The sequence below is a fragment of the Hibiscus syriacus genome, unplaced genomic scaffold (assembly GCF_006381635.1).
Source record: "Hibiscus syriacus cultivar Baekdansim isolate YM2019G1 unplaced genomic scaffold, ASM638163v2 tig00002841_pilon, whole genome shotgun sequence".
In the NCBI taxonomy this organism is placed as follows: Eukaryota; Viridiplantae; Streptophyta; class Magnoliopsida; order Malvales; family Malvaceae; genus Hibiscus; species Hibiscus syriacus.
Genome location: NW_024061948.1, coordinates 1,161,408 through 1,188,043, shown reverse-complemented (window position 1 = coordinate 1,188,043; position 26,636 = coordinate 1,161,408). Strand labels below are relative to the sequence as shown.

The 26,636-nt window shown below is 35.2% G+C and overlaps 4 protein-coding genes across 4 annotated transcripts in view; 1 reads left to right on the top strand and 3 right to left on the bottom strand.

Annotated features, from left to right (window-relative positions):
• Positions 1-26,154, bottom strand: part of LOC120159592 (chitinase-like protein 2) — a 39,726-nt gene extending 13,572 nt beyond the window's left edge. The window contains exons 1-6 of the mRNA XM_039170171.1: positions 26,053-26,154; positions 25,852-25,979; positions 14,070-14,131; positions 13,325-13,484; positions 12,728-13,140; positions 562-568 (exon numbers count right to left, since the gene is read on the bottom strand). Of these exons, the coding sequence (XP_039026102.1) occupies positions 12,729-13,140; positions 13,325-13,484; positions 14,070-14,131; positions 25,852-25,979; positions 26,053-26,154 (864 nt within the window). The 3' untranslated portion in view covers positions 562-568; position 12,728. The remainder of the gene's footprint in view (positions 1-561; positions 569-12,727; positions 13,141-13,324; positions 13,485-14,069; positions 14,132-25,851; positions 25,980-26,052) is intronic.
• LOC120159215 (AMSH-like ubiquitin thioesterase 3) lies at positions 1,008-6,965 on the top strand. The gene is made up of 14 exons (XM_039169854.1): positions 1,008-1,230; positions 1,556-1,620; positions 1,703-1,778; positions 1,872-2,075; positions 2,252-2,328; positions 2,670-2,775; positions 2,898-2,944; positions 3,136-3,466; positions 3,580-3,669; positions 3,780-3,842; positions 3,978-4,052; positions 5,716-5,778; positions 5,942-5,994; positions 6,581-6,965. The coding sequence occupies exons 1-14, from the start codon at positions 1,132-1,134 to the stop codon at positions 6,753-6,755; spliced, it is 1,524 nt and encodes a 507-aa protein (XP_039025785.1). The 5' UTR covers positions 1,008-1,131; the 3' UTR covers positions 6,756-6,965.
• Positions 7,706-9,137, bottom strand: LOC120159603. Its single transcript, XM_039170182.1, has 3 exons — positions 8,800-9,137; positions 8,536-8,675; positions 7,706-8,438 (listed from the first exon to the last, which is right to left on the bottom strand). Exons 1-3 carry the CDS (start codon positions 9,135-9,137, stop codon positions 7,783-7,785), a joined length of 1,134 nt encoding a protein of 377 aa, XP_039026113.1. The 3' UTR covers positions 7,706-7,782.
• On the bottom strand, positions 9,873-10,936 carry LOC120159262. Its single transcript, XM_039169898.1, has 3 exons — positions 10,787-10,936; positions 10,610-10,668; positions 9,873-10,527 (listed from the first exon to the last, which is right to left on the bottom strand). The coding sequence occupies exons 1-3, from the start codon at positions 10,908-10,910 to the stop codon at positions 9,901-9,903; spliced, it is 810 nt and encodes a 269-aa protein (XP_039025829.1). The 5' UTR covers positions 10,911-10,936; the 3' UTR covers positions 9,873-9,900.
• Positions 26,155-26,636: the final 482 nt, after the last annotated feature.

Genomic DNA, 26,636 nt, shown 5'->3' with positions numbered 1-26,636 from the left:
TCGCCAAAGTCAAATTCGCAACGCGAATAGTTAAATTACAACGATAATATGTAATTCGCAATGCGAATAGGTAAATCGAAACGATAATATGTAAATCACAACGCAAATTCGCAACTCGAATTTCACAACGTTAATTACCGATATAGGCAATTAGCGTTGCGAAAACGAAATTCACATTGCGATTTTCTAAATTCGCAACGCGAATAGGTAAATCGCAACACGAATTCTCCAAATTCGCAACTCGAATTTCGCAATGATAATATGTAAATCGCAACGCGAATTCTCTAAATTCGCAACTTGAATTTCGCAACGCTAATGACTGATATAGGTAATTAGCGTTGCGAAAATGAAATTCACGTTGTGATTTTGGAGAATAGCGTTACGATTTTCCAAATTCGCAACGCTAATAGGTAAATCGCAATGATAATATGTAAATCGCAACGCAAATTTGCAACTCGAATTTCGCAACGCTAATTACCGCTATAGGTAATTAGCGTTGCGAAAATGAAATTCGCGTTGTGATTTTGGAGAATCGCGTTGCGAAAACGAAAATCGGATTGCGATAGTACTGTTTTCCTATATCGGTAATTAGCGTTACGAATTTGACTTCTGTGCTGCGATTTATATATTCGCGTTGCGATTTACATATTCGAGTTGCGATTTACATATTCGCGTTGCAAATTTGGAAAAACGCGTTGCGATTTTAGAACTTGTGTTACGAAATTGGAGTTTGCGTTGCGAATTTGTTAGTCATTTTCGCAAATCCAAAAAAAGTTGGTTAAAATCGTATATTATAAGGCATCTTCGGTTACTAAAGTTATTTTCTCTTATTTTTATTATAAATCTAAAATTTAGAATATAAACCCTACTTTATGGATTTAACTATATTATAACTTTTATAATCAGATGACAAAAAGAAAGAAAAATGTTAATAATCAGGTTATTTCTATATTTTACCTATATAAAATTGTGTCGACAGAAATCAAGAAAGGAATATTATTTTTCAAAACGACAGAGTTTTCTTCGATCTCAATTCCTTAGCCCACACGTTCAAACCATTGATCTTTGGATCAAAACCGGAAGACGACGGCAATTCATCGGCGAGCGACGGGGAAAAATTAAAAGAAAAAGATGAAGGTCGATGTTAACGCGATGGCTCGTACAGTCGAAGTCGATAATCGAATTCCTCTCCATTATTATTATCGAATCGCCGATAATCTCCTCAAACAGGTTCGCCATCGAATTGTTTCCCTGATCCTACTTCTTTTCCTTAATAATTACTAATTCACGATCGTTTAATGTTTACTTTTAGCTTAATCTCAGTTTTAATCACTCCTTTTGTTCAATAAAGTTTTAATTGCTAACGAATTTATAGTTTTGATGGTTTGATTAGCTCATTTACCGTAATTATTTATCTTAATGTTTGAAAATGGTGGTAATTTAAGTGCTTAGTAGCTTTAATTTGTAACATTGGCTTGCAGATGCTTCGTTTATTTATGTTAGCTTGAAAATTGAAGTATATTTACGACTTTTTTATGTAATTTTAAATTTTCAGGCTAGCATTTACCGAGACGAAAAGAACATAGTAGATTTGTATATAATACTACTTAGATATTCAAGGTGAGGGAAACTTAGTGTGGATTGAATATAGAAAAGCTACTAAAATAGTTTGTCTAAGCTTATTTGTGATTTCTTTTATCAGTCTGGTATCGGAAACTATACCTTTTCATCGGGATTACCAGGTTTTGCTTCAGAAAGAAAAGGCTAAGTATAGGAAGGTGAGGTTTAATTGTTGTTCTGGTTGCGCTATGATGTGAATCCGCTCTAATGGTAATTAATGATGTTTTGGTTGTAATGTTCCTTATTTGTAGAGGCTTTTAGCTGTACTTGATGAGCTTGAATCTCTAAAACCAGAGGTTCGTAGGAGAGTTGAAGAACTAAATAGACCTCGTGCAGGGACAAAATTGCTTGAATCTGATGGCTATGAAATCACTTCCTATGGCTCTGAGAAGACATCACCTTTGGACTGGCCCCATGTAAATAAAGGGTCTAATATGAGCTTAGATATTAAGCAGGTACTAATCCGTTTATAAGCGGAGGATGCAATTTGATTTTCATTAAACAGTTATCTCCATATCTGTTCCTTGTTTCTGTACGCCTGGTTGTCCAGTTTTGTTTTCTTGTTTTTGCTTGCTTTTTTTAATAGAATGCCTAACATCATATCTCGTTTTCCCTTTTTATTTGGATGCAGCCTGCCAACATGGCTCTTCAATCTTCATGGAAGTATAATAACGATCGTAATCAAATTGACAAGCAGTTCCAAAAGTTGTGAGTTATTTTTCCTCTCATTAATGATGATTTGAACTTGAATCCTCTAAGCCATACCTTTGCAATCTGAAAATCAGCAGTTGTATAGTTGGGTCCATTAAAATTCAACTCTGTGCTTTTAGCTGATACCTATTAGAAAAGGAATTAATTGATTTCAGAAGTACCAACAGGCATAAAATTCCATTTGTTACTTCTGCTTTACAGCATCTTGATTTTGTTGGTCTTTACTCATTGTCATATTTGTTTGTGTTTTTAATAACCCCTCACAAAAAATTAATTATTTGAAAGCATTTTCTCTAAGGCTAACATGTTCTAACCATTTCTGGACTGGATATGTTCAGGTCTATTAATGTGCCTCTTCCAAATAAAGAAACATTGTCTAGACACTCATTTCTTGGTCCTAATGGTCTTCGAGGCCAGTGGCTTGGACCTGGTGCTGAGATAAAGGTAAACCTCTGTTTGCTATATATCCCACCCTTCCTATCTTCTTTCCCTATTTTTTGTTTAATCTCTTTTTCATGCTTAACTGCAAACCTGCATCAAATCATCTATTATGCTATATAATGCAGGTTCAATATCCAAGCAGTATGGACTTGGTTCCTGCAGAAAACTCAGGGTAGGCTTCCAGAAAGTCCAATCATTCTTCTTTAATCTGATAATCTTTTCTATCTTATCCATTATCATGTAATCCTTTCCCTTAAATATTCTGGACAAAAATAAGATAGAATATATGCTGAGACTTCTGTTTTTTGTCGCTACAACGTGGCTGCTTTAACATTTTCTATTTGCTGTTACAATTTATTATAGGTCGAATCAGACTGGACAATGTGGTAATCTGGCTGTAAAAGATGGTGATGTAGGACAGGTTGGTTCTGCAATGGAGTCAGTGCTCTCCTTAGATGATGGTCGATGGTTAAATCCTGCTGAAGGTTCGTGTCACCCTTTAATTACTGAGGCAAAGGAGGACCCCTTCCAGTTTATCGGTATCAAACAACCTCCTCCTCCTCCTGTTCTTGCTCAAGTCCATCAAGACTTTGCTCCAAAACCACCATCAAAAGTTGCTGATCCAAGACCTGGTCCAGCAAAGCCGTCTCAAGATGGAATGCCAAACAGTAGTTCATACCAGCATCTACATGTTGTATGTCCACTGTGTCAAATTCTTGTTCTTCCCTATTACTTGTTGGAATTTTATGATTATAAGATTTTGGTCTTCTACATTGATTTTATTTGAATTGTTGACATATTCTGCAGCCAGTGCGCATGATGGAGGATTTCTTACGTCTAGCTCAGGAAAATACTGCAAAAAATTTAGAAACATGTGGTGTTCTGGCTGGATCATTGGTGAGAAACTATAATTTAAATCTTCATAAGCATTTAGTTTGAGAGAGTTAGGAAATTGGGGCTTCAAAGTTTCTGCAGGAGGTTGTTTATACTTTTGATTTTGACTGTAGAAAAACAGGGTTTTCCATATCACCACACTTATAATCCCAAAGCAGGAATCCACTTCAGATTCGGTATGATGTTTAACTCTTTCTAATATATTTTATTTCGATCCTGTGAACTAATATTAACTCTACTGAGAGTTGAAATATGATTATGTCCATATTCTTTATTACTGTTGCAATGATTTTTTTTAAAAAACTTTTCAGTGTTCAACATTAAACGAAGAAGAAATTTTTGAAGTTCAAGATAAATTATCTCTGTTTCCCCTGGGTTGGATTCATGTAAGTTCACAAGCCTTGAGTTTTCAATGCATATTTGTGATTACATATTATTTTCCTCTATGTGCTCTTTTTCGATGAACACATCTGACCATGGGGTAGGCAAAAGCTCACTTATCCTGCATTCTATTTCAAAATACTATTTCTTATTATCATTGCTGCATCACTCCACTATTGCAGTCATGCGAACACAAACATGTTATTTTAAGGTCAAATTATGCAATTTGTCCTTGTACCATGCAATAGTTGTGGATTTGGTCTCTTTACTCCATTTTGCTCAAGTTTAGTCCTTGTAGTACTTCTCAAATCTTGAAATTTAAGCCCTGAGACTAGCAGAAACTGTAAGCTTTGTTAACTAATATGATGTGGTTTTTTTTTTTGTATTACGTGAAAAGAAGCTGATGACACGGCATGACAACAAAAAGGACCACATCATTTATGTTATCCAAGTCGGTATTAAAAAAAGGCGATAAAAATGCGAAAAGAAAACCCAAGAACTGAACATTATCTTTCACAAGAGAGGTGTAGAGGATTCTTTTTTATTGGTTCAATTTGTTTACCAGTAAGTGTATAAATAAACCAAAAAAACTTTTAACTGTATCGACCCCTCACTCTCACCTCTTTTGAATTTGGATTTTGCCTGATCCGCACCTTTTTTAGGATCTTAGAAAGAATTTTTCTTTTTTCAATTTCTTAAAATTTTCCACCATTTTACTTAACCCTTTTTGGAAACTCTCAAGTCCTCTAGGAAAGTTCATTCATTTTTTGGGATTTTTTCTGGGTTGTGTGTGCTTTAAAATTTGGCTCGAGGTGTTATTTTTTTACACTTTATTTTAATTTATTGGATGATTAGTATTTAAAATCATGTCTTTACCCACAATTTTAATTTTGTAGAAGTAGAAGTTTAGACCTTGTCTAAGGTTTCTTGGAATCAGCTGTAATTATTTATTTTGGAGAAAATATTGAAAGAAAAAAAAATCTGGGTGTGTTCAGTTTGGGTTTTCTTCATAGATTACAAAATTTTCCGATTAATTATTTTTTTCTTCATATATTAATTACTCAACTAATAGGAAGGTTTTCTTCCCCCTCTTCACAAACTGCCTTCTTCCTCTCTTCACAAAATCTTGTTGAGTCGTTGGACTTCTATAATTATTTGCAGCTGTTGCATATTGCAAAGATGAATAGCATAATTTGACCTTATTTTGAAGTTAACACATAATTTTGTGGTTTGAAGCTTATCTTGGTTGCTTGAGCTTGACTTAATTGTAATGGATAAAACACTTCTAGATATATGAAAGGCAGATTCTACTCTAGCATGTAATTGGTTTATTACCTGTAATGGATTTTTTTCTTGGGCCTTGCACCAATGCAGTTCAGTGTTCTCTACATATGGTTTGGTGAAATTCATGCTTCTTTTGGGTCTGTTGTTTTCGCTTTCAATTTTTCTTTTCAATCTCCTTTTGATATTTATTTTTTCTTCCTTTGATTAGCATTATACGGTGTTGTAATATTCAGTGCATTTCTTAATCTCCTTCATGAAGCTGGATTTATGTTAGTTCTAGCTTGTGTGTTAGGTAGTAAGAACCTAGTGCGTATCTGAATGACTGGGTGCAGTTTTGTAGACAAATTTTACGCATCTAAAACTTTTAAATGCTTTTTCTTTCAGACACACCCAACTCAGACGTGTTTCATGTCATCTGTTGATCTTCACACTCATTACTCGTATCAGGTACAAGAACTCATACTTGATTTGTGCATGCGTGTTTGTGTATACACTCCATTTTTCTTGTGTGAATTCAATCTTACTACATCTAGTTCCTTGTACCCTTCTCAAATGTATGAATTACATATTATTTGTTTTTTTGACAATTTTTTCTCTCGAACTTTTGTAGATTATGTTACCGGAAGCAATTGCAATTGTTATGGCCCCTACCGATACATCCAGGTATATTCTCATTTCCCCTAATGATCATGTCATTGAATTCAATGAAATATATAATAGTAGTAAACGTGAAAATACAAATGTTTTCTGTTATGGTCATGTTTTGAGATACTAATATATCTTTCTACATGAAGTCCCGTGCCATAGAACGGAGTAGCTTGATACTTGTATTTGATATTTCAGGAGTCCACTTCAGTATTTAGACAGTTTTTCGTAAACGTTTTTTCGATTTGACTTTTTCGCCCCAATTTCGAATTTAAAAGTTTTAAATTACTCAGTTCTGTGGTACAGAGATTAAATTGTACTTTTACTCGAGTACGAGTCGTCTTTTCTTGCTCTGTACATAGAAGCATATTCTGCTCTAAAACTTCATTTTGTCTAGACGATGAAAATGGGTAGAGGGGATTATTCATGTTTCTTAATCAAACAATTTTTCTGTAAGCTAAATGATGTTGAAAATTATCAGAAGTAGGTTAAATCTGATGATCAACATGTATAGTCCCCTGTTAGTTTCGAAAAGATATTACATGAATTGTTGGACATTTGCATACTCTTTACCTGCTAATGAAGCGTTTGCATCAAATTGCAGCCCACACGGTATCTTTCACCTGTCCGATCCAGGCGGCGTGTCCATTATTCGTAATTGTCAGCAACGAGGATTCCATCCGCACGAGGAGCCTTCAGACGGAACACCGATCTACGGGCATTGCTCTCATGTATTTATGAACCCAAAGATAAAGTCTGATGTTGTTGATCTCCGGTGAGATACAATCGTATGGATCAACTGAAGAGAATCACAGTCAAAATACAGCGTGTAACCATTTTTCTTCCATTCTATTGATAAGAGTTATAAACCTTTCCTGCTGTATAATGTATATTATTGGTGGCCGTTTCCTTGAAGAAGTGGTCATTATTATGGGAGTTCGTCGTCTACGAATCGAGATTAAATTCGAACAAAATTCGGACATTTCACTGCATCTCTGTATAAGATTATGTAGGTTAATCTTTGAGTAAATTAAAATTTTCTTATTAGTTCTTAGATTAAGTATAAAGATTAGGGTGTTCACGATCAATAAATCGTACCGTTTAATCTAAACAGTTTGATTAATTACTATTGCAATTATTGAATTTTACTAATCTTAACTGTTAAAAAATGATTAATTCTTATTAACGATTCAGTTACAAGTTAACCTGTAATGAGTTACAAATTTCTTTTTTCACATGTTCACTTTTTATTTTGAGCATAATGAGACTACCTAAATAAGAGATTTTGATCACAAATTCTATGCTTAGTTCAGAAAAAGTACATACTAATATTACATAGTAATTAGGACATTTATACACTGTTATATTAGTTTAAAGAACATAACAATACCACATACTTTTATTTCCCTTAAAATATATCTATAATATAATACTGGTTAATTATTTATTAAAATCCGTAACGATTAACCATCACTTTTAGCAATTTCATTAATTGAGACTGTTTAGCCTTAACAATTTAATTAATCAATCAATAAAATATAATGGTTATATTGGTTAATGATTATAGTTAATCTACGCATCCTTAACGAGGATGGTCGCCCAAAAATGAATACTAATTGGTAGTTCAATGCTAGCAAATTGTAGATATAAAAATATTTCCCCTACTTTTGGTTGTTTATATATCTGCAATTTGGCATAGAATTGAGAAAAATGTATATATTTGGCCCTCATTGTCCCCAAATACAAATGCACCATCATGTCCTTAGACCTCGGCAATATCGGACATCTCAAGTGACTAAGGGGCAATTAAAACTGCAGAATTTCACCAATCATTTCATCAACCAAAGCATTCATAATTTGTTCTTCAATGTCTACTCCAACTACAAAGGCATCAACTTCGAAGTCTAGCCATTTTCCGTATCCGCTGCTCATGTCGTCGTTGACGAGCTCATCGACCATACAATCTCCCATGGCTCTCCACCTTGAGATCTCCTTGTGTACTTCTTCGGCTAACCACTTGTTTCTTCTCATAATCGCCATCCCTTTGGCCCATGTTCGGTGTCCCCCACTCGCATACTGTCTGCATTTTGAGTTGAGACATTCACTGACCGAATCGAATAGTACCTTACGTTCTAGCTTACCCTCCTCGCCATCGCTTCTTCGTCTTTCCAACTGATTGAACAGACAAGGGTTTATAATTTGATGAGCTCGGCCTATGGCAAAGTCCTTGAACATCAATTCTACATTACAGACTATCAACTTCACATATTCTAGTTCCCAGTTCACTGATATTATAGGATCTGACATAGCAACAATATTACGATTACTTTTGGCCACTGCTCCGGATGATATCGAAGAAGCCGAGTCCGATAACTCTGTATCAGCTTCTAGTGTGCGTAACTTCTTTAAAGGACTCAGTCGAAGAACTTCCGCAGTTTGAATTGTCGAACACCGCTTGCTTCCTGAAAATTGCATTATAGATGCATGTCAGTATAACTTTAAAGAACTTGAAGAGCGGATTTAACAAAAGAAACGTATACGAAGAGTTGGTAGTGTTACCATCAATACTGAAACTATCCGTGCTATCCGAGGAGTTGCAGCTTTCAGTTGAAAATGAAGGTTCAAGGATAGAAACCGGACTAGGTTGCCGTGCATCAAGAGTGCTACTACTGCATTCATCCATCCATCTCATCGAGTCCCTGAATGTTCCATATGAGCATTAGTTATCGTTTTCGGTAATAGTTTTGCTCCATATGAGCAGTGTTACAAGCCAAAGAACAAAAACTCGAGTAGCGATTGAAAACCATGTCCTTTACCTGAAACTTGTGTATCGATCTCAGCGGTTGAAGATCGCAGGAGGAAAGGTTTCGTTCTTGCGAAAATGATATAGAAGTTGAATCTGGTTCAGATCTGAGAGATTTCTTAGAGGAAGATTCAATTGCATTGTTTAGTTCCAGAAGCTTTCGTTCCAAAAGAATACTTAAAGCATCTCCTCCTATCACATTTTGTCCCAATGAAGACAAGTTCATACTCTCGGTGTCGGGTAACAATCGCTTACCCCGGTTATCCATGCGAATGCCATTGTTTTTCTCTGCAATCTGTGTAGATGTTTTCAATGATCGAGTAAGCGGGGCAGTGAATGTGAAGGAAACGACATCCATGCCTTTCTTGCTATCTTCAACCCAGCTGAGGCTTCTTTCGGTAACAGCATGGTCTTCCTTTCTGTTTTTTTCTATCAACATGCTATCAACACCCTGATTTTCCGAAACTCAAAATCTCTATCAATGTATCTTTTCTTCCTTGGGTTCTTCGAACTAGAATATGGACCTCGTTCGCTATCCATTGCACCTACACTGAACTTCCTTGGCCCGGTTTTGGAATTTCCAACGGTTTTAGCTGATACCTTGCGTCGCCCCGAAGCAGAATCCACAGGGAGCACTCTTCTACCATTCAAGTTGGAACCTATAGGCTTCGACGGTAATTTGTCTTTATCAATTATACAATTTTGCTTCTGGTTGTTCAGCTTGAGTGCACCGGAAGCATTGCACATCGAAGAATTCTTATGCAAACTCTTTCGAGAACTTGATTGATACTTTAAGGATTCATTCAACTTAACCTCACTCTCGTCTTTTGATCCTAACATATGTCGGCGGCTTCTTGAAACCAATCCTTCTCTTTTCTGCACATTGAATTTTGCTTGTATTGCAAGCGAAATAGATTTCCTCTCACTATTTAGAACAGGAGAAATTTCTTCCGTATTGGAAGTACGGAATGATGGCACGCCTGTTAATCCATTCCAGCTCTCGTTCAGCGGTTGTCCTTTAAGATACTTGACGGCATTCGACTCAACCGGCTTCCGAGTCATTTCAGTGAGCCGGGATGTTTTATGTGCAGCTTCAGACTTCTCTTTTAAGTCTCTCACTTTCACAGGCACAGAAGAAGATTGAACTGGAGGCTTTCTTTGCGCAGCCTCCATTTTTCTTTGAAATCACGAACTTTTACGGGCACTGAGGACGATCCAACCGGTGGCATTTTGGCTCTAGCGATGACATGGGGACTAGGCTCGAGAATTCTAGCAGCTGCTTCCATTATATGAGCAGCATCCTCAGTAGGAAAAAACCCCGGACTCTTTATCGGGGACAAAAGCTTATGGTGTGTAATTGGAATTGTTTTAGCAGCCTTAGGAGGCAAACTTTCGGTTCGGAATTTCTCTATAGGATTGCTGACCATTTTCCGAGGCTTCGAATCTGCAAAGTTTCTCACAGGGCCACCCTTGATCTTGTTGAATGGATCATATGGATAAACTATTTGCTCATCATGATGATAATTAAGGTTTCTGTTTTGGAAATGAGCATCTCGAAGAGATTGAGTTTCGAAAAACAGGGTGGAGTACCGTTCAGACGATGTAGGTAATGAATCTAATCCCATTAGTTGAGCCACTACATTCGGGGCCTTTGGTCCATACATATCGTCATCCCTAACCGAAGAAGCACAACTATAATCACTACTTCCTTTGAAACTCATCCTGGCTCCCGTTTCATCCTCATCCTTCTGCAATAATCACAACAACAATTGTAAAAGCAGTTTTATATAACCATCACCCCGAAATCATCTCAGATTGCTATGTTCTCACCAGATGAATATGTGTCATCGGTACGTTCCCATCACTTCTCTTTTCCTGTTTCGAACACTCTTAAAATTTTGAAGACACAAACCGATCAGAAACGACATATGATGTAAACTATTATGGTACATGAACATAATTTCCCTTGAATATGCATGTGACAATGCACTGGGAAGGCAGTTATACCTGGAAAATCCGACTTGCTCGAGAATAACTTCTTCCGCGATTTTGCAGTCCAGTCGAGTAGCTGAAAGAATCCACCTACATAACCTCCTCCATTCGTTGAACCTTCCGCGTTGACACCCATCATACTAAAGCGAAACCCCGAGAACTCTGCTTATAGGAGAAATACAAACCGAAGTCCACCAATCAAATTCTCCTGTAGTTGTTAAACACAATGAACCGTTCAGTTACCAAGTATTGAATTTATAACACAATCAGACACTACAATATAAGCTCCTACAAGATTCTAAACCACTGTAAGATGTTAAAAATACTTGAATTTGTGAGATAATTCCTTTTTCTATAAACTCCATTGTTCGAAAGTTGAGAACATATTCGATTAAACAAATAAAAGATCCGATGTGCATCAGTAATTCGACTTCAAGATGTCCAAAATATGCATCAAGTTTAACACCGAGAAATGATGTATACCAGACTTCATTTCACATCACACTTGAAGACACGTTGCAGAAATTCAAACAACCAAAATGTCGAAGCAAACTCGAAAACCGAAGAACATTAAATGAAAACACAAACCATCTCTAAATCCTTGATTCCACACATTCCGGTACAATATCAAAACTATGCTGATTAAAACCTACATTCTAGCATTAATCATTTAAGTTTCTACAGTAATGGGGGATTAAAACATGTAAGATTAATTGCATTCACTCATTTCACTATAATAATTACCTCAGATCCCAAAGTCAGTAAATCAAACGATATATTTCCTGTATAATGAACCAAGCAATTAAATTTCATTGAAGCTGCATGAAGAACACTACAATCAAAATTCTTAAAGTCATACCCCCTTTCCCGAATTTTCTCAGCTACCAAACACACCCAATGTAAACAATTCAAAAAATGATAAGAAAAAAGCATCATAAAATCAATAAAACACCCCATAAACAAAAACCCAAATCTTTAACCGAACCAAAAACACTTACATTGAGCCAATGAATAAGATCAACTTAACTGAAGCTGAAATTTTCTGGGTTCAACTTGTATATACTTTGAAGCTGAAAGTTGAGATTTATTGAGAAAAACAAAAGTGGAAAGGCTCCTCCTTTGAATTTGAGAAAGGGAGAGAGAGAGAGAGAGTATTTGTAGTTCAAATCGATAGAATGCAGACAGAGAGCGAGTAAAGGTGGGATTTCGATTTTTTAAATAAAAAATATTATTAAAAGGAGGTAAATTTAAAAAGTTTATAACGTCTCTTTGGATTTCAAATTCCAAACGGAGACTTACGAGTGGTTCTTGCGTTTTTGTTAAAGTTACACCTCTCTTTCGATTTGTTTGTGAACCACTTGATGGTTGGTGTACACACGTGTTGAAGAAAAACGTCTTTCCAAAGTTGAAGTGTAACATGATAAATTAAGTGTCATTTATCCAAAGTCAAATTACAACTAGCAATATATATATATATATATAACACTAAATTAGAACTACCAATTTTAAAAACACAATACAATTATATGCTATGAATATAAATTAAAAATAATAATTAAGATGCGTCCGGAATGTATGGATTTAAAATTTATATAACATACAAACTATTAATTAATAAAAAATAATTTAAATATAAAATATTTAAAAATAGAATGAGAATATTCAAAGTGTATGTACTTCAAAATCTTGATTCTAAATATTAAAGATAGAATAATACGAACGGAGGTTCTCTTCAATACGAAGATTTCATAGTCTTTTTAGAATATAATAAAAGTGGAAAATATAATTTTTTTTAAAATACAATAATAAAATTAGTTTTTAATATTTGTTTAAATTGTTATTTTGATTACAATTGAAAAGTAAACAACGAGTCTCAAAATTGACACAGCATCCACGATTGTTGAGGGTAATATGGATTCACAGCCATGTCTCAATATATAGGGTAAGAAATGAATCATCAAGATGATGAAGCAGAAGGAGATACAGTGAAAGGCTTCTGTTCTTCACATGTGAGCACTTCATGGGGGCCTGCCTCTTCTCTGCCAACGCCCATTAGATCCAGGTAATACAGATAATGTGAGATGATGTTGTTCATGGAATCAACATCACCTTGACCGCAAACCTGATCTCCGTAGAGCACATTCATGGTGGTTCCCAACCCCGGAATGCGCTTGGCCAACGTGTCGTTCTTGGTCGGTTTCCAGTTGCCAATGAAAACGTCTTGGGCCGACGGCTGGTTTTTCTTCACCGGTGTCATCCATCTCCAGATTGCTGTTTGGAAAGCCAAGGTTGCATTGTTTTCCAAGTATTCTGGGTGGTTCAACAAATCCACATTCAATGTCTTTCCTGTTTCTCCATAGTTGAAGTTCCTGTAGCCACACAGAATCAGCAAACAGATACTACATGTAACATATATTCCCATACCCACTAATAACACTTACGTTCAAGACGAAAATATATTATCAAAATATTTAAATTATATAAGAATTTAAAATTTAAAATTAAACGATCACCCCACTTGCCCCTATCGATTCCTGGTTGAAGAATTTTTACCAGTAGATGGGTAAGGCACCACGGCCATGGTATGAAACTCCTGGAGTGCAAGGATAGGTGTATTTGTAGTAGTCATCACAATAGACTTTGCTGGGACTCATTTCCTTGTTGTAGCATAGACCCCAGGCCAATGGTCCCCCAGTCGCCACTCCGTAACCACCTAAAAATCATTTAAAACAAGTTTCAATTTGACTATAACGAAATTCGAGTCATAAATCATTTATGAAACATCTATTTATTAGACGATCAGATATTAAACATTAAAACTTGAACAAAAAATAAGAAAATGTAGAAACAAGTGAGAAAATTTTGATATAGTGATAAAATTAGCCCTCAACGTTCATACAAATGACCATTTTGACCATTTTTTTAGAATATTTTAGTCTTTAACGTTTAAATATTTTGTCAAAATAACATTTATTATATGAAAATCGTTAATTGACTAAAGATCCACAAGTATTACTAACGTGATATTTTTATATGTATTTAGTTAGTGACGTGACTTGTACCACACATCCAAAGTAATGATGTGACATGCATAACACCACCTATAATGATAATGTGATATATTGATTGTTAGTCAACTATCGATTTTCATTGATAATGAGTATTTTGATTAAAAATTAAAATGTTAGGACAAAAATGCTCCCAAAAAAATGTCAAATTGATCATTTGGACAAATATTGTGGCTAATTTTATGATTATGCCGAATTTTTTTTTAGTTTAGTTTTGACGTGTTACTTACATGAAGTTTTGCTTCCAACATGCCCAAGAAAAGCCGCCACTTCCTTCATACTCATGAGCTTCTTGTTACGGAAAACGGCTATCGGATAGAGCAAAATTGCAACTGATAATTTGAGAAAATAAAAATGAAGATAAAAAGAGACAAAATTTACGTGGAAAACCCCTAAATAATATAGGGTAAAAACCACGGGCAACTGTAGAAGAATTTCACTATGAGAAAATAGGAATTACAACCTCTCTCGATCTACCAAGGAGAAAACAATGATAATTCTCTCTTGATAAAAAAGAGAAAACAACTCTCATTAAACTCTCTAAATTCTCTCTAGTATTAGAAGAAAGCTAGAATGCTTTGGGATGGTTTTGAAGCTAAATGAGCTAGGGTATTTATAGTTGAAGCTTTAAGGACTAATTTGTAAATACCCTAAATTACAATGACTAATTGCATAGTTTTACCATCCAAAATTTTCAACAATTTGGTGGCCAAATTTGACCAATTTTGCCACCCCATTAATGCCACCAAATTACCACCCATAATGTTGACAATTGATGTAATTTGGTGGGCCAATTTTCAACAATCTCCCACTTGAAGATTTGATTGGAACAATCATATCTTCACACAATTCTTTCTACCTTGTACCTTTCATGTTGCTTACGTTTCTGACAGGCCACAGGAGGATCAACACCAGGTAAATTTATCAGCATTGATTGCCTTCGTCATGAAATCTGTTATGTTGTCTTTGGTATGGATCTTATGCATATCTACCGTTCCTTCTTCCACCTTTTCACGAATGAAATGGTACTGAACTCGTATGTGCTTAGTCCTTGAATGAAATGCTGGATTCCTTGCTAGATACAAGGCGCTTTGACTGTCACAAAACATAGAGACATACTCTTGATTGTGCCCAAGCTCCTCCAATAGCATCTTCAACCAAATTGCTTCTTTACTGGCTTGTGTAGCTGCTACATATTCTGCCTCTGTTGTGGACGTAGCCACAACTGACTGCAATTTTGAAACCCAGCTTACAGCTCCACCAGCAACTTTGAACACATATCATGTAGTAGATTTGCTTTTATCCAAATCCCCTGCATAGTCAGAATCTACATACCCATTGATTAGTAAGTTTGATCCTCCGTAACATAATGCAACATTTGAGGTCCCTTTGATGTATCTTAGGATCCTCTTTACAATATTCCAATGCTCTTTGCCTAGATTCGCCATGTACCGACTAACCACTCCCACTGCTTGTGCAATGTATGGTCTTGTGCATATCATAGCGAACATTAAACTTCCCACTGCTGATGCATACGGTACTCGAGACATCTCCATCCTCTCTTCTTCACTGCTAGGACTCATACTGGAGGATAATTTGAAGTTAATAGGAAGAGGGGTAGAAATTGGCTTACAATCTTGCATGCTAATCGTGACAAGATTTTCTTCAAGTAATTCTTTTGTGAAAGCCAAATCTTCCTATTACTTCTGTCTCGGTGAATTTGCATCCCTAGAATCTTGTTTGCTGATCCAAAGTTCTTCATTTCAAATTCCCTAGCCAGTTGTGCCTTCAATTCTTCAATATGATCTTTGTTGGGTCCTACAATCAATATGTCATCCACATAAAACAGCAATATAACAAAATCGTTATCACCAGACCTCTTGAAATAAGCACAAGGGTCTGCATTAAGTCTGTTGTATCCAAGGCACATAATGAAGGAATCAAATCTATTATACCAACACCTCGGCGCCTGCTTTAGACCGTATAGAGATTTGTTCAACCTGCAAACCAAGTTCTTTTCTTTTTCTTCAAAACCTTCAGGCTGGAGCATATAAATTTCTTCTTCAAGATTTCCATGAAGAAAAGCTGTTTTAACATCTAGCTGCTCTAGATGTAAGTTTAATGTAGCACACATTGCCAAAACTACTCGAACTGTTGTTAGTCGAACCACAAGAGAAAATATTTCATTGAAATCAATACCTTCCTTTTGAGCATATCCTTTGACCACCAGTCTTGCACCATACCTCTCAACTTGATCATCACAATTTCGCTTGATTTTGAAGACCCATTTGTTACCAATTGGCTTCCTTCCTTGTGGTAGTGGCCAAAGGTCCCATATATTATTTTTATTAAGGGCTTCGATTTCTTCTTGCATCGCCATCATCCATAGTGAAGCATCTGAGCTGTTTATTGCCTCCTGGTATGTTGATGGCTCACCGTTGTAACATCCCAAATCAGGGTCAGTGACTAAATTGCAAATTTTGTAAACTAGGTGCTCGATTTCGAAATAAGTTAAAAGTTCATGGATTTAATTAAAGAAATTTGATGTTGGATTTAATGATTAAGTTTGGAAATATTAAGGGTACTATGGTAATTTTTCAGGGAAGATTTTTATTTCCCTTTATAAAGGGTAATAAGCGTAGGAAGAAGAGTCCAGAGCATTCTTCAGTCTTCTTCTTCCTCCTCTCAACCGTGAAGCCTGGTATAAGATTCTACGCATAAAGAAATTCCGGAACGTTTGGCAAGTAAGATCGATCAAGGGAAAGATAAGAGATTGGAATTGACTAGTGAGGCCAGGTGAGTGCATATTTAATAGTATACGATGTGCGATGGGAATAAGACTTGCGATGAGTCTATTTCCTAAAGTGTTACACATGAGTGGAATATGCATGTATGTATGTTTGATTATATGGATTGATCTGTTCTTTTATGTGTTAGATGATAAAGTAGGAGTAATTACATAAGAAAGGTTATGAATTATATGAGATATAAACTATGTGATCATAGTAAAATATAATTATAGTATTATATGATAAGTGAAATAAGCTGGATAATATTGATCTATAGGATGAAGTGAGAATAGTACAGTAACTAGGAGATTTGAACATAAACGATAAGATGAACATATAAGATAAACTAGATGGGAAAGATTCATATGTTTAAATAAAACTATAACACATGGGTTGTATGATAGAAATTTATGAAGCTATGAGAAGATTATAGGAGTTATATGAATTGAATTAAGTAAACAGATTAGATTATATATATATAGAATAATAGAAGTGAGAGTTTATAAGTCTGCCCTAGATGAATATGAATATGAATTATAAGAGTGCTATATGATTTATATTAAGATAAATCTTGAGGATATATAGATAGATATGAAATGAAATGAAATGAGTTATATGAATACATAATTATGTGATGAAATGGTGGATTACTTGAACATGTGAATATATATAGGTCTAAGAGAAGGCATAAGATTAAGATATAAGCAATGTGACTATAAGTATATATGTGCTCTAAGTGATATTACTTATAGGTATTCCTATTATAATGTTACATAATATGTTATGTATGTTAAAGGAATTATGTGATGGTATAAGAATTGATAGGAAATATATACGTGAAAACAAGTATATGTTACGAGACAAAACCTATGATTATAAGCTACGTGAAAGTGTTCCTATTTGTTATATGAAGTATATGATCATATGTGAACAAGATATGATGAGTATGTGTACATGAATAAAGGTGATTGGGTGAGAAATGACATAATTATATGAAAACATGACATATGTGACATGTGAATTATATGGAAATGATCTACGTGTAAGTGAACTACGTGACTATGTGATCATATGAAAAGAAGCTATGTGATAAGTGATATGTGAAAGTGAATTACGAGTTTATGTGAATATTTGAAATGAAATAAATGATAACGCCCATGTTATGTGTCATGAGAGCTAGGGGTATAGTTGGCATGCCAAGAGTCGAGGGTCTACGCGGTTCTTCGGGACATATGTATATTCTTTGGAACATGTGTGAAGTCTGGAAAGACACATACTTGATCCCTAGCATATGTATATGATTCTTAAAGAATTCTATGTGGTCCTTATGGACATTATTATATGGCACTACGGTGCAATTCTACGCGGTTCTTCGGGACATATGTATATTCTTTGGAACATGTGTGAAGTCTGGAAAGACACATACTTGATCCCTAGCATATGTATATGATTCTTAAAGAATTCTATGTGGTCCTTATGGACATCATTATATGGCACTACGGTGCAATTCTACGGGGCACTTCGGTGCATTTATACGAGCTGTGGTGACAACATAGTGCACAACCTCTATAGACTCACATATCGATAGTTCTCACATATGTACATGGGCTAATCCAGAGATATGAACAAATATAAGTTAGTGGTATGATAAATGCTATAGAAATGATATGATGTTGTGTGTATAGTGTTTGATTGAAAAAGTATGTGATTATATGATAACCTGTGAATGATGAATTATGTGTATGTATGTATTTACTGCAATTAATCTGATATGATTTTATACGATATGAAAAATGCCTGGAATTGCTATAACATGATAGAACAGAACATGCATGTATCAATATATGTTTTAAAGTGCATTATAAGTTGTTATGCCTCACTAAGTCTTCGACTTAGCGTGTGATTGTTTCACACGTAGGTTTTGAGAAGAGTAAGGAGGGATGCGAAGCAAGACAGGTCAGTTTTCCTTACCAAAAGATCAGATCAGAAATATTTGACAAAGTATGTATTTGGTTATGTATAAAGTGTGGCATGTAATAATCATTAAGTGCGAGCACTCTGATAAAGTCTTTATTTTGATTAAATAAAGTTTTAAATTTCCCGGGATTTTTTCTTAAGAGTCAAGGTTTGAAATGGTTTAGCCGATTCTCGGCATAAACCAAAGTCCAAAATGTCATAAAAGGTGTACATGCCAACATAGATTGAAAAATTTCTGATCTGATAGTGTAAGGAATACGTTGTCTTGCTAATTAAATAAGAATAGTTTAATACAGTAGAAATCCAATCGTGATAATTTCGAAGTAAGTGAAAGGTGATATTCCTGATTGTGATAGCTATTCACTTGCCCTGGCCATGCAGGATGAAGAGCGGACACCTCAGGAAATGCCGAGTAAGATTAAAAGTTGATTTCAGAAAGCTGAAATCATATCTGAATAATGATAGAAATTTTCATCGTTTGGAATCGGAAAACGATGTAGAGTAGTGTTGCTATTGTGAATAAGATAAAGATGGTGAACGGATTCACCATAAAATGTTAAAAAGATTTAATGACGTGATGATTACGTATAGAAAACTCAAGGATAAGTGCATCAGTGACAAGCGTATAAGATGTATATGTCAGAGCTTATGAGTTTGAAACGAAGTGATAATATTGCACATAAACAAGAGTATGTTTATGATAAGGGTTTACAGTTAAGATGGAAAGAGTTAGCATTGGCTAACTAGAGTATGTGATAAAAATGTACTGGAATTATAAGATTATAAGATATTGTCAAGATATGATAACCAGATCTGCAATGGATCTGGATACAGTTGCATATTTGGATCATAGTAATGTGGTATACTAAAGGAAAAGTAAATAAGAATTTGTATATTTAAATAAAGCTGAGGATTGATAAGAAGAGTTTGAGAATATGTATATCGATGATCAGATTATACGACACAGGAAGTCAGAATGTTGAGTTTGAATAAAAGAAATTTCGGGATATATGAGAATAGATGTGTAATAGATAAAGTTGAGTTAATTGATTATGATGCGAATTTGAATATGGTTGTATATTCTGAGCAGATAGCTATGATGTAGAAACTGAGATAAGTATTTGTATGTAACCTTCAGGAAGAAAAATACAAGTATAAAGAATGATAAGATGAAGTTATGTATAAGAAATGGGTTATTAAAGTAATGAGGATGCAATGAAGATTGGTACATAAAGATGAGTTAAGTAATAAGACAGGAGTATGTGAACATGAAAGGAAATTATGATTTATGTATAAGGAATAAGGAATAAAGAAATGAAAGGGATTGATTTAAAGGATCAGATACTATAAATATGGAAGTACAGAGGACAATTTTGATATAGAAATAAGACAGTGTGCAAGGTGATGTGAAAATTGTTTGACTCCTTAAAGTATATGTTTTAATCACATTGAAGAAGATTTAAAGTTGTGTTTTGGTCAAATGATGACGAAATACAAGTTTGGTATGGTTATAAGGTATTAAAGATTGATAAAGAATTTGATTGATTAAGGATTTTTGAGTGATAAGAACTGATGCTATTGTTTATATGATAATAACATGATAAGGATGTATAAAGGAAAAAGGTAGTTGAAGAACTAAGAGAAAGAAAGATTAAGTAAAGGAAACAACGGGAACATTAACAAACATGTTTTTATCAATGTGTGCAGTGGAAATTCGAGGACGAATTTTTTTTAAAGGAGGGGAGATTTGTAACATCCCAAATCAGGTCAGTGACTAAATTACAAATTTTGTAAACTATTGCTCGATTCGAAATAAGTTAAAAGTTCATGGATTTAATTGAAGAAAGTTGATGATGATTAATGATTAAGTTTGGAATATTAAGGGTACTATGGTAATTTTTCAGGGAAGATTTTTATTTCCCTTTATAAAGGGTAATAAGCGTATGAAGAAGAGTCCAGAGCATTCTTCAGTCTTCTTCTTCCTCCTCTCAACCGTGAAGCCTGGTATAAGATTCTACGCATAAAGAAATTCCGGAACGTTTGGCAAGTAAGATCGATCAAGGGAAAGATAAGAGATTGGAATTGACTAGTGAGGCCAGTGAGTGCATATTTAATAGTATAACGATGTGCGATGGAATAAGACTTGCGATAGTCTATTTCCTAAAGTGTTACACATGAATTCATGATTAAAGGCATGAGTGGAATGCATGTATGTATGTTTGATTATATGGATTGATCTGTTTTTATGTGTTAGATGATAAAGTAGGAGTAATTACATAAGAAAGGTTATGAATTATATGAGATATAAACTATGTGATCATAGTAAATATATTATAGTATTATATGATAAGTGAAATAAGGGATAATATTGATCTCTAGGATGAAGTGAGAATAGTACACTAACTAGAGATTTGAACATAAACGATAAGATAACATATAAGATAAACTAGATGGGAAAGATTCATGTTTAAATAAAACTATAACACATGGGTTGTATGATAGACATATATGAAGCTATATGAGAAGATTATAGGAGTTATATGAAATTGAATTAAGTAAACAGATTAGATATTATATATAAAATAATAGAAGTGAAGGTGTTATAAGTCTGCCCTAGATGAATATGAATATGAATTATAAGAGTGCTATATGATTTATATTAAGATAAATCTTGAGGATATATAGATAGATATGAAATGAATGAAATGAGTTATATGAATACAATTATGTGATGAAATGGTGGATTACTTGAACATGTGAATATATATAGGTCTAAGAGAAGGCATAAGATTAAGATATAAGCAATGTGACTATAAGTAATATGTGCTCTAGTGATATTACTTATAGGTATTCCTATTATAATGTTACATAATATGTTATGTATGTTAAAGGAATTATGTGATGGTATAAGAATTGATAGGAAATATATACGTGAAACAATATATGTTACGAGACAAAACCTATGATTATAGCTACGTGAAAGTGTTCCTATTTGTTATATGAAGTATATGATCATATGTGAACAAGATATGATGAGTATGTGTACATGATAAAGGTGATTGGGTGAGAAATGACATAATTATATGAAAAACATGACTATGACATGTGAATTATATGGAAATGATCTACGTGTAAGTGAACTACGTGACTATGTGATCATATGAAAAGAAGCTATGTGATAAGTGATATGTGAAAGTGAATTACGAGTTTATGTGAATATTTGAAATGAAATAAATGATAACGCCCATGTTATGTGTCATGAGAGCTAGGGGTATAGTTGGCATGCCAAGAGTCGAGGGTCTACGCGGTTCTTCGGGACATATGTATATTCTTTGGAACATGTGTGAAGTCTGGAAAGACACATACTTGATCCCTAGCATATGTATATGATTCTTAAAGAATTCTATGTGGTCCTTATGGACATTATATGCACTACGGTGCAATTCTACGCGGTTCTTCGGGACATATGTATATTCTTTGGAACATGTGTGAAGTCTGGAAAGACACATACTTGATCCCTAGCATATGTATATGATTCTTAAAGAATTCTATGTGGTCCTTATGGACATCATTATATGGCACTACGGTGCAATTCTACGGGCACTTCGGTGCATTTATACGAGCTGTGACAACATAGTGCACAACCTCTATAGACCATATCGATAGTTCTCACATATGTACATGGGCTAATCCAGAGATATGAACAAATATAAGTTAGTGGTATGATAAATGCTATAGAAATGATATGATGTTGTGTGTATAGTGTTTGATTGAAAAGTATGATTATATGATAACCTGTGAATGATGAATTATGTGTATGTCTGTATTTACTTAATTAAATCTGATATGATTTTATACGATATGAAAAATGCCTGGAATTGCTATAACATGATAGAACAGAACATGCAGTATATATGTTTTAAAGTGCATTATAAGTGTTATGCCTCACTAAGTCTTCGACTTAGCGTGTGATTGTTTCACACGTAGGTTCGAGAAGAGTAAGGAGGGATGCGAAGCAAGACAGGTCAGTTTTCCTTACCAAAAGATCAGATCAAGACAGGTCAGTTTTCCTTACCAAAAGATCAGATCAGAATATTTGACAAAGTATGTATTTGGTTATGTATAAAGTGTTGGCATGTAATAAGTCATTAAGTGCGAGCACTCTGATAAGTTTATTTGATTTAAATAAAGTTTTAAATTTCCCGGGATTTTTCTTAAGAGTCAAGGTTTGAAAAGTCAATGTGACACTTCGGACTCGTATCCGGGTCGGATACGGGTCGGGGGTGTTACAACCGTCCTCTGTTAAAAGGCAGTATGCAATATTACCTTCTATAACATAATCTGAGTACCAATTGGGACGTCTTCTCACACGATCTATTGAGTTTGGAGCTTCAGAACTCTCTGGTTCTGTTCATCATGTGCTGATTCTACTTCAGAAGAATCTCATTCTTCAACTCTTTTCCACATGTATCAGAGTAGTCTCTGACTTTTCAGCACTATTATCGTCTCTTTTCTTTGTAGTTTATCTTCTACAAAGATAACTCCCTGCTAATGATCACTTTGCGGCAGTGGGATCCCACAAGCGATCCCCTTTACTCCATCAGCATACCCCAGAATTTGCATTTCCTGGATTTTGGATCCAGCTTTGAAATTTATTGGGCGTTGTACATCACGTACACAATACTTCCAAATACATGGAGGTTTGAATAATCAACTGGTTTACCAGTCCACATCTCCATGGTGTCTTCAGCTCTATTGTAGTTGATGGAGCTCGATTCACCAATAACAGCGATATTGACTGCTTCTGCCCAGAATGATTTTTCTAGGCCTACGTCCCTCAATATTGCTCTTGTTCTTTCTAACAAGGTTCTGTTCATCCGCTCTGCCACTCCATTTTGTTGAGGAGTGTTCACCACTGTGAACTGTCTTTTGATGCCTTCTTTCTTGCAAAAGTCATCAAATTCTTCGCTTGTGTATTCTCCTCCATTATCTGTTCTGAAACACTTGATCTTATTTCCATAATCAAGTTCCACCAGCGCTTTGAATTTTTGAAAGTTGAAAACACGTCTGACTTCTTCTTAATAGGGTGCACCCAACATCTCCTGGAGTAGTCATCAATAAATGAGACAAGTATTTTGCTCCACCTAGGGACGTTACTGGTGCTTTCCATACGTCAGAGTGAACCAATTCTAGAACACTTTTGCCTCTAGAATTTGATGTGTTGAATTTCAACCGGTGCTGCTTACTTGTTATGTAATGCTCACACAAAGGAAGTGATACCTTTGTTAAGCCTGGAAGTAGCTTTTGCTCCACAAGGACTTTCATTCCTTGTTCTGACATGTGTCCAAGTTTCTGATGCCATAGCATTGCCGAATCTGAACTACATGAGGTAACAGAGGCTTCTGCTTCTACCAAAGTCTCTCCCTTCAGCATGTACAAGTTTGCAGCTATTTTTTCGCCTTTCAGTACCACAAGCGCTCCACGGAACACTTTCATGATTCCTTTCCGTGTTTCAATCTTGCTTGCATTATTATCCAAAATCCATAGGATAATAAATTTTTCTTCAGGCCTTTCACATGCCGCACATCTCGAACAACTTTAATTGTTCCGTCATACATCTTCAATTTGATGGTTCCCACACCAACGATCTCTAAGGCATGATCATTGCAACTATAAACAGATCCTCCTGAGACAGGTTCATAATGATGGAACCATTCTCTTCTTGAGGTCATGTGATATGTTACTCCCGAATCAATGAGCCATATATCTGCAAATCGTTTTCTTCCTTCCACGGTGGTTGACGCTTCACAACATAGAGCATCTCTATCATCTGAAGTGTTTGCGATATTGCCTTGTGGATTGGAGTTTTTATTTAGACTCCAATAATCCTTCTTCAAATGACCCTTCTTTCCACAGTTGTAACACTTTAAATTCTTCTTGCTCCTCGACTTCGATCTACCATGTTTGTGACTGCTGCTTTGGCCACGTTCTGTTGATCTCCCTCTCATCGTTGTCATCGTTGTCAACACTTCTGCTTGTTGCAGATTTACTTGTCTGTCTTTCTTGTTCTTGCGCCGATTTTCTTCTTGTAAAACAGCAGCTGCAACATCATCAAAGACTAGACTAGTGACATTACTGTTTGTCAAGTTGACGATGAGTTGATCATACGAATCCGGTAGACTTTGAAGTAGAAGTTCAGCACGTTCTTTTTCTCCTATTTTACAACTTAAGGATGTAAACTGAGAAAATAAAGTATTCAGTGTATTTAAGTGCTCCGTCACTGAAGTAGATTCTGGCATACGGAGCGTACAATTTTTCTCTTAAGGAAAATTTTATTGTGCAGTGATGTGGCCTCGTACAATTTGGTGAGATGGTCCCTATCTCCTTAGCTGTCTTATTCTCCTCGATGCTTGACATACTTCATCTGCTAATGCTAGATGAAAGTTTGCCATAGCATTCCCGTTTCACTGATACTTGCTAGACAACCGTCTTTCCTCAGGATGGCCTTCATCTTCAATTTCCACAATGAGAAATTTCTCCCATTGAATTTTTCAATATCAAATTTCGCTGCCATAGCTTATTATTGATAGCTCCCACTATTTCACTATCGTGAATAGTTCTTTAGAACCTCAAAGAATGGGTAATACCTTCTTATTTCTTATGTTGGAGGATCCACCTTTTGGTGGCAACCAAAAGACAATAAACAGATGTTACACACTCAAATCTGGCCCGGATACCAATTGTTGCGGAAGACGGTTATCGGATAGAGCAAAATTGCACTGATAATTTGAGAAAATAAAAATGAAGATAAAAAGAACACAAAATTTACGGAAAACCCTAAATAAATAGGGTAAAAACCACGGGCAACGGTAGAAGAATTTCACTATGAGAAATAGGAATTACAACCTCTCTCGATCTACCAAGGAGAAAACAATGATAGTTCTCTCTTGATAAAAAGGAGAAAACAACTCTCAAGAAACTCTCTAAATTCTCTCTAGTATTGGAAAGAAGCTAGAATGCTTTGGGATGGTTTTGAAGCTAACTGAGCTAGGGTATTTATAGTTGAAGCTTTAAGGACTAATTTGTAAATACCCTAAATTACAATGACTATTGCATAGTTTTACCATCCAAAATTTTCAACAATTTGGTGGCCAATTTGACCAATTTGCCACCCCATTAATGCCACCAAATTACCACCCATATGTTGACAATTGATGTAATTTGGTGGGCTAATTTTCAACACTTCCCGCCGGTGGTGCCAAAACGAGGGGCTGATACTGAGCCGCCGCCGTAATGAAGAATGGTAATCCTAGAACCCAACCGCATGAGCCACCGTGTATTACGTTTAGCGAAAAGGTTCTCAAATTGGTAAGTCTAGAAATAATCAGAAATGGTTTGGTTGCAACATACTGTGACCACCTTTACACACCCACCCTTTGTCACACACTTTCTTCCCCTTCACTATCTTCACCAATGGCTTCACCGATTCCTGTGCATTCCCCATGTCATAAGAGTTGCCATTGTCACAAAGCAACCATTTGAGTTCCATGGTGATGAGAGAAACAGTACTGGGTTTTGTTGTTTGCTGGTTTCTTTGTGGTGAAAAAACAAACTGTTGGTGAATTTTATATAATAAAATGGGGCAGTCTTGTGGTTGAAGGGGATGGTTTAGTTGGAGTGAAAGGCACATAAAGTGAATTTGTAACGCAGTAGAGATATTGAGTTTTCAGGGTTAATGAATGATGGCTACTAATACTGGGTTTTGCTTGCATTTTATGCTACCCTGTGTTGCTTCTTGCATGCAAGCTAGGCAATGGCTTGAATCTTTGACTTTCCAAAATATCGATATAAACCCTACAGGGTCGAGTTGAATAAAAAATGTTGAAGGAGTGAAGTTGACTAATCTTATTTTATAACTCAAACTTTATTTAAAAAAAATTAGGTTGAATTTATAAAATTAAAGTCAAGTTATTCAAGTTTTTGTTTAAATTTAATTATAAATATTTATATAGTTATGTACTATTTGATTCT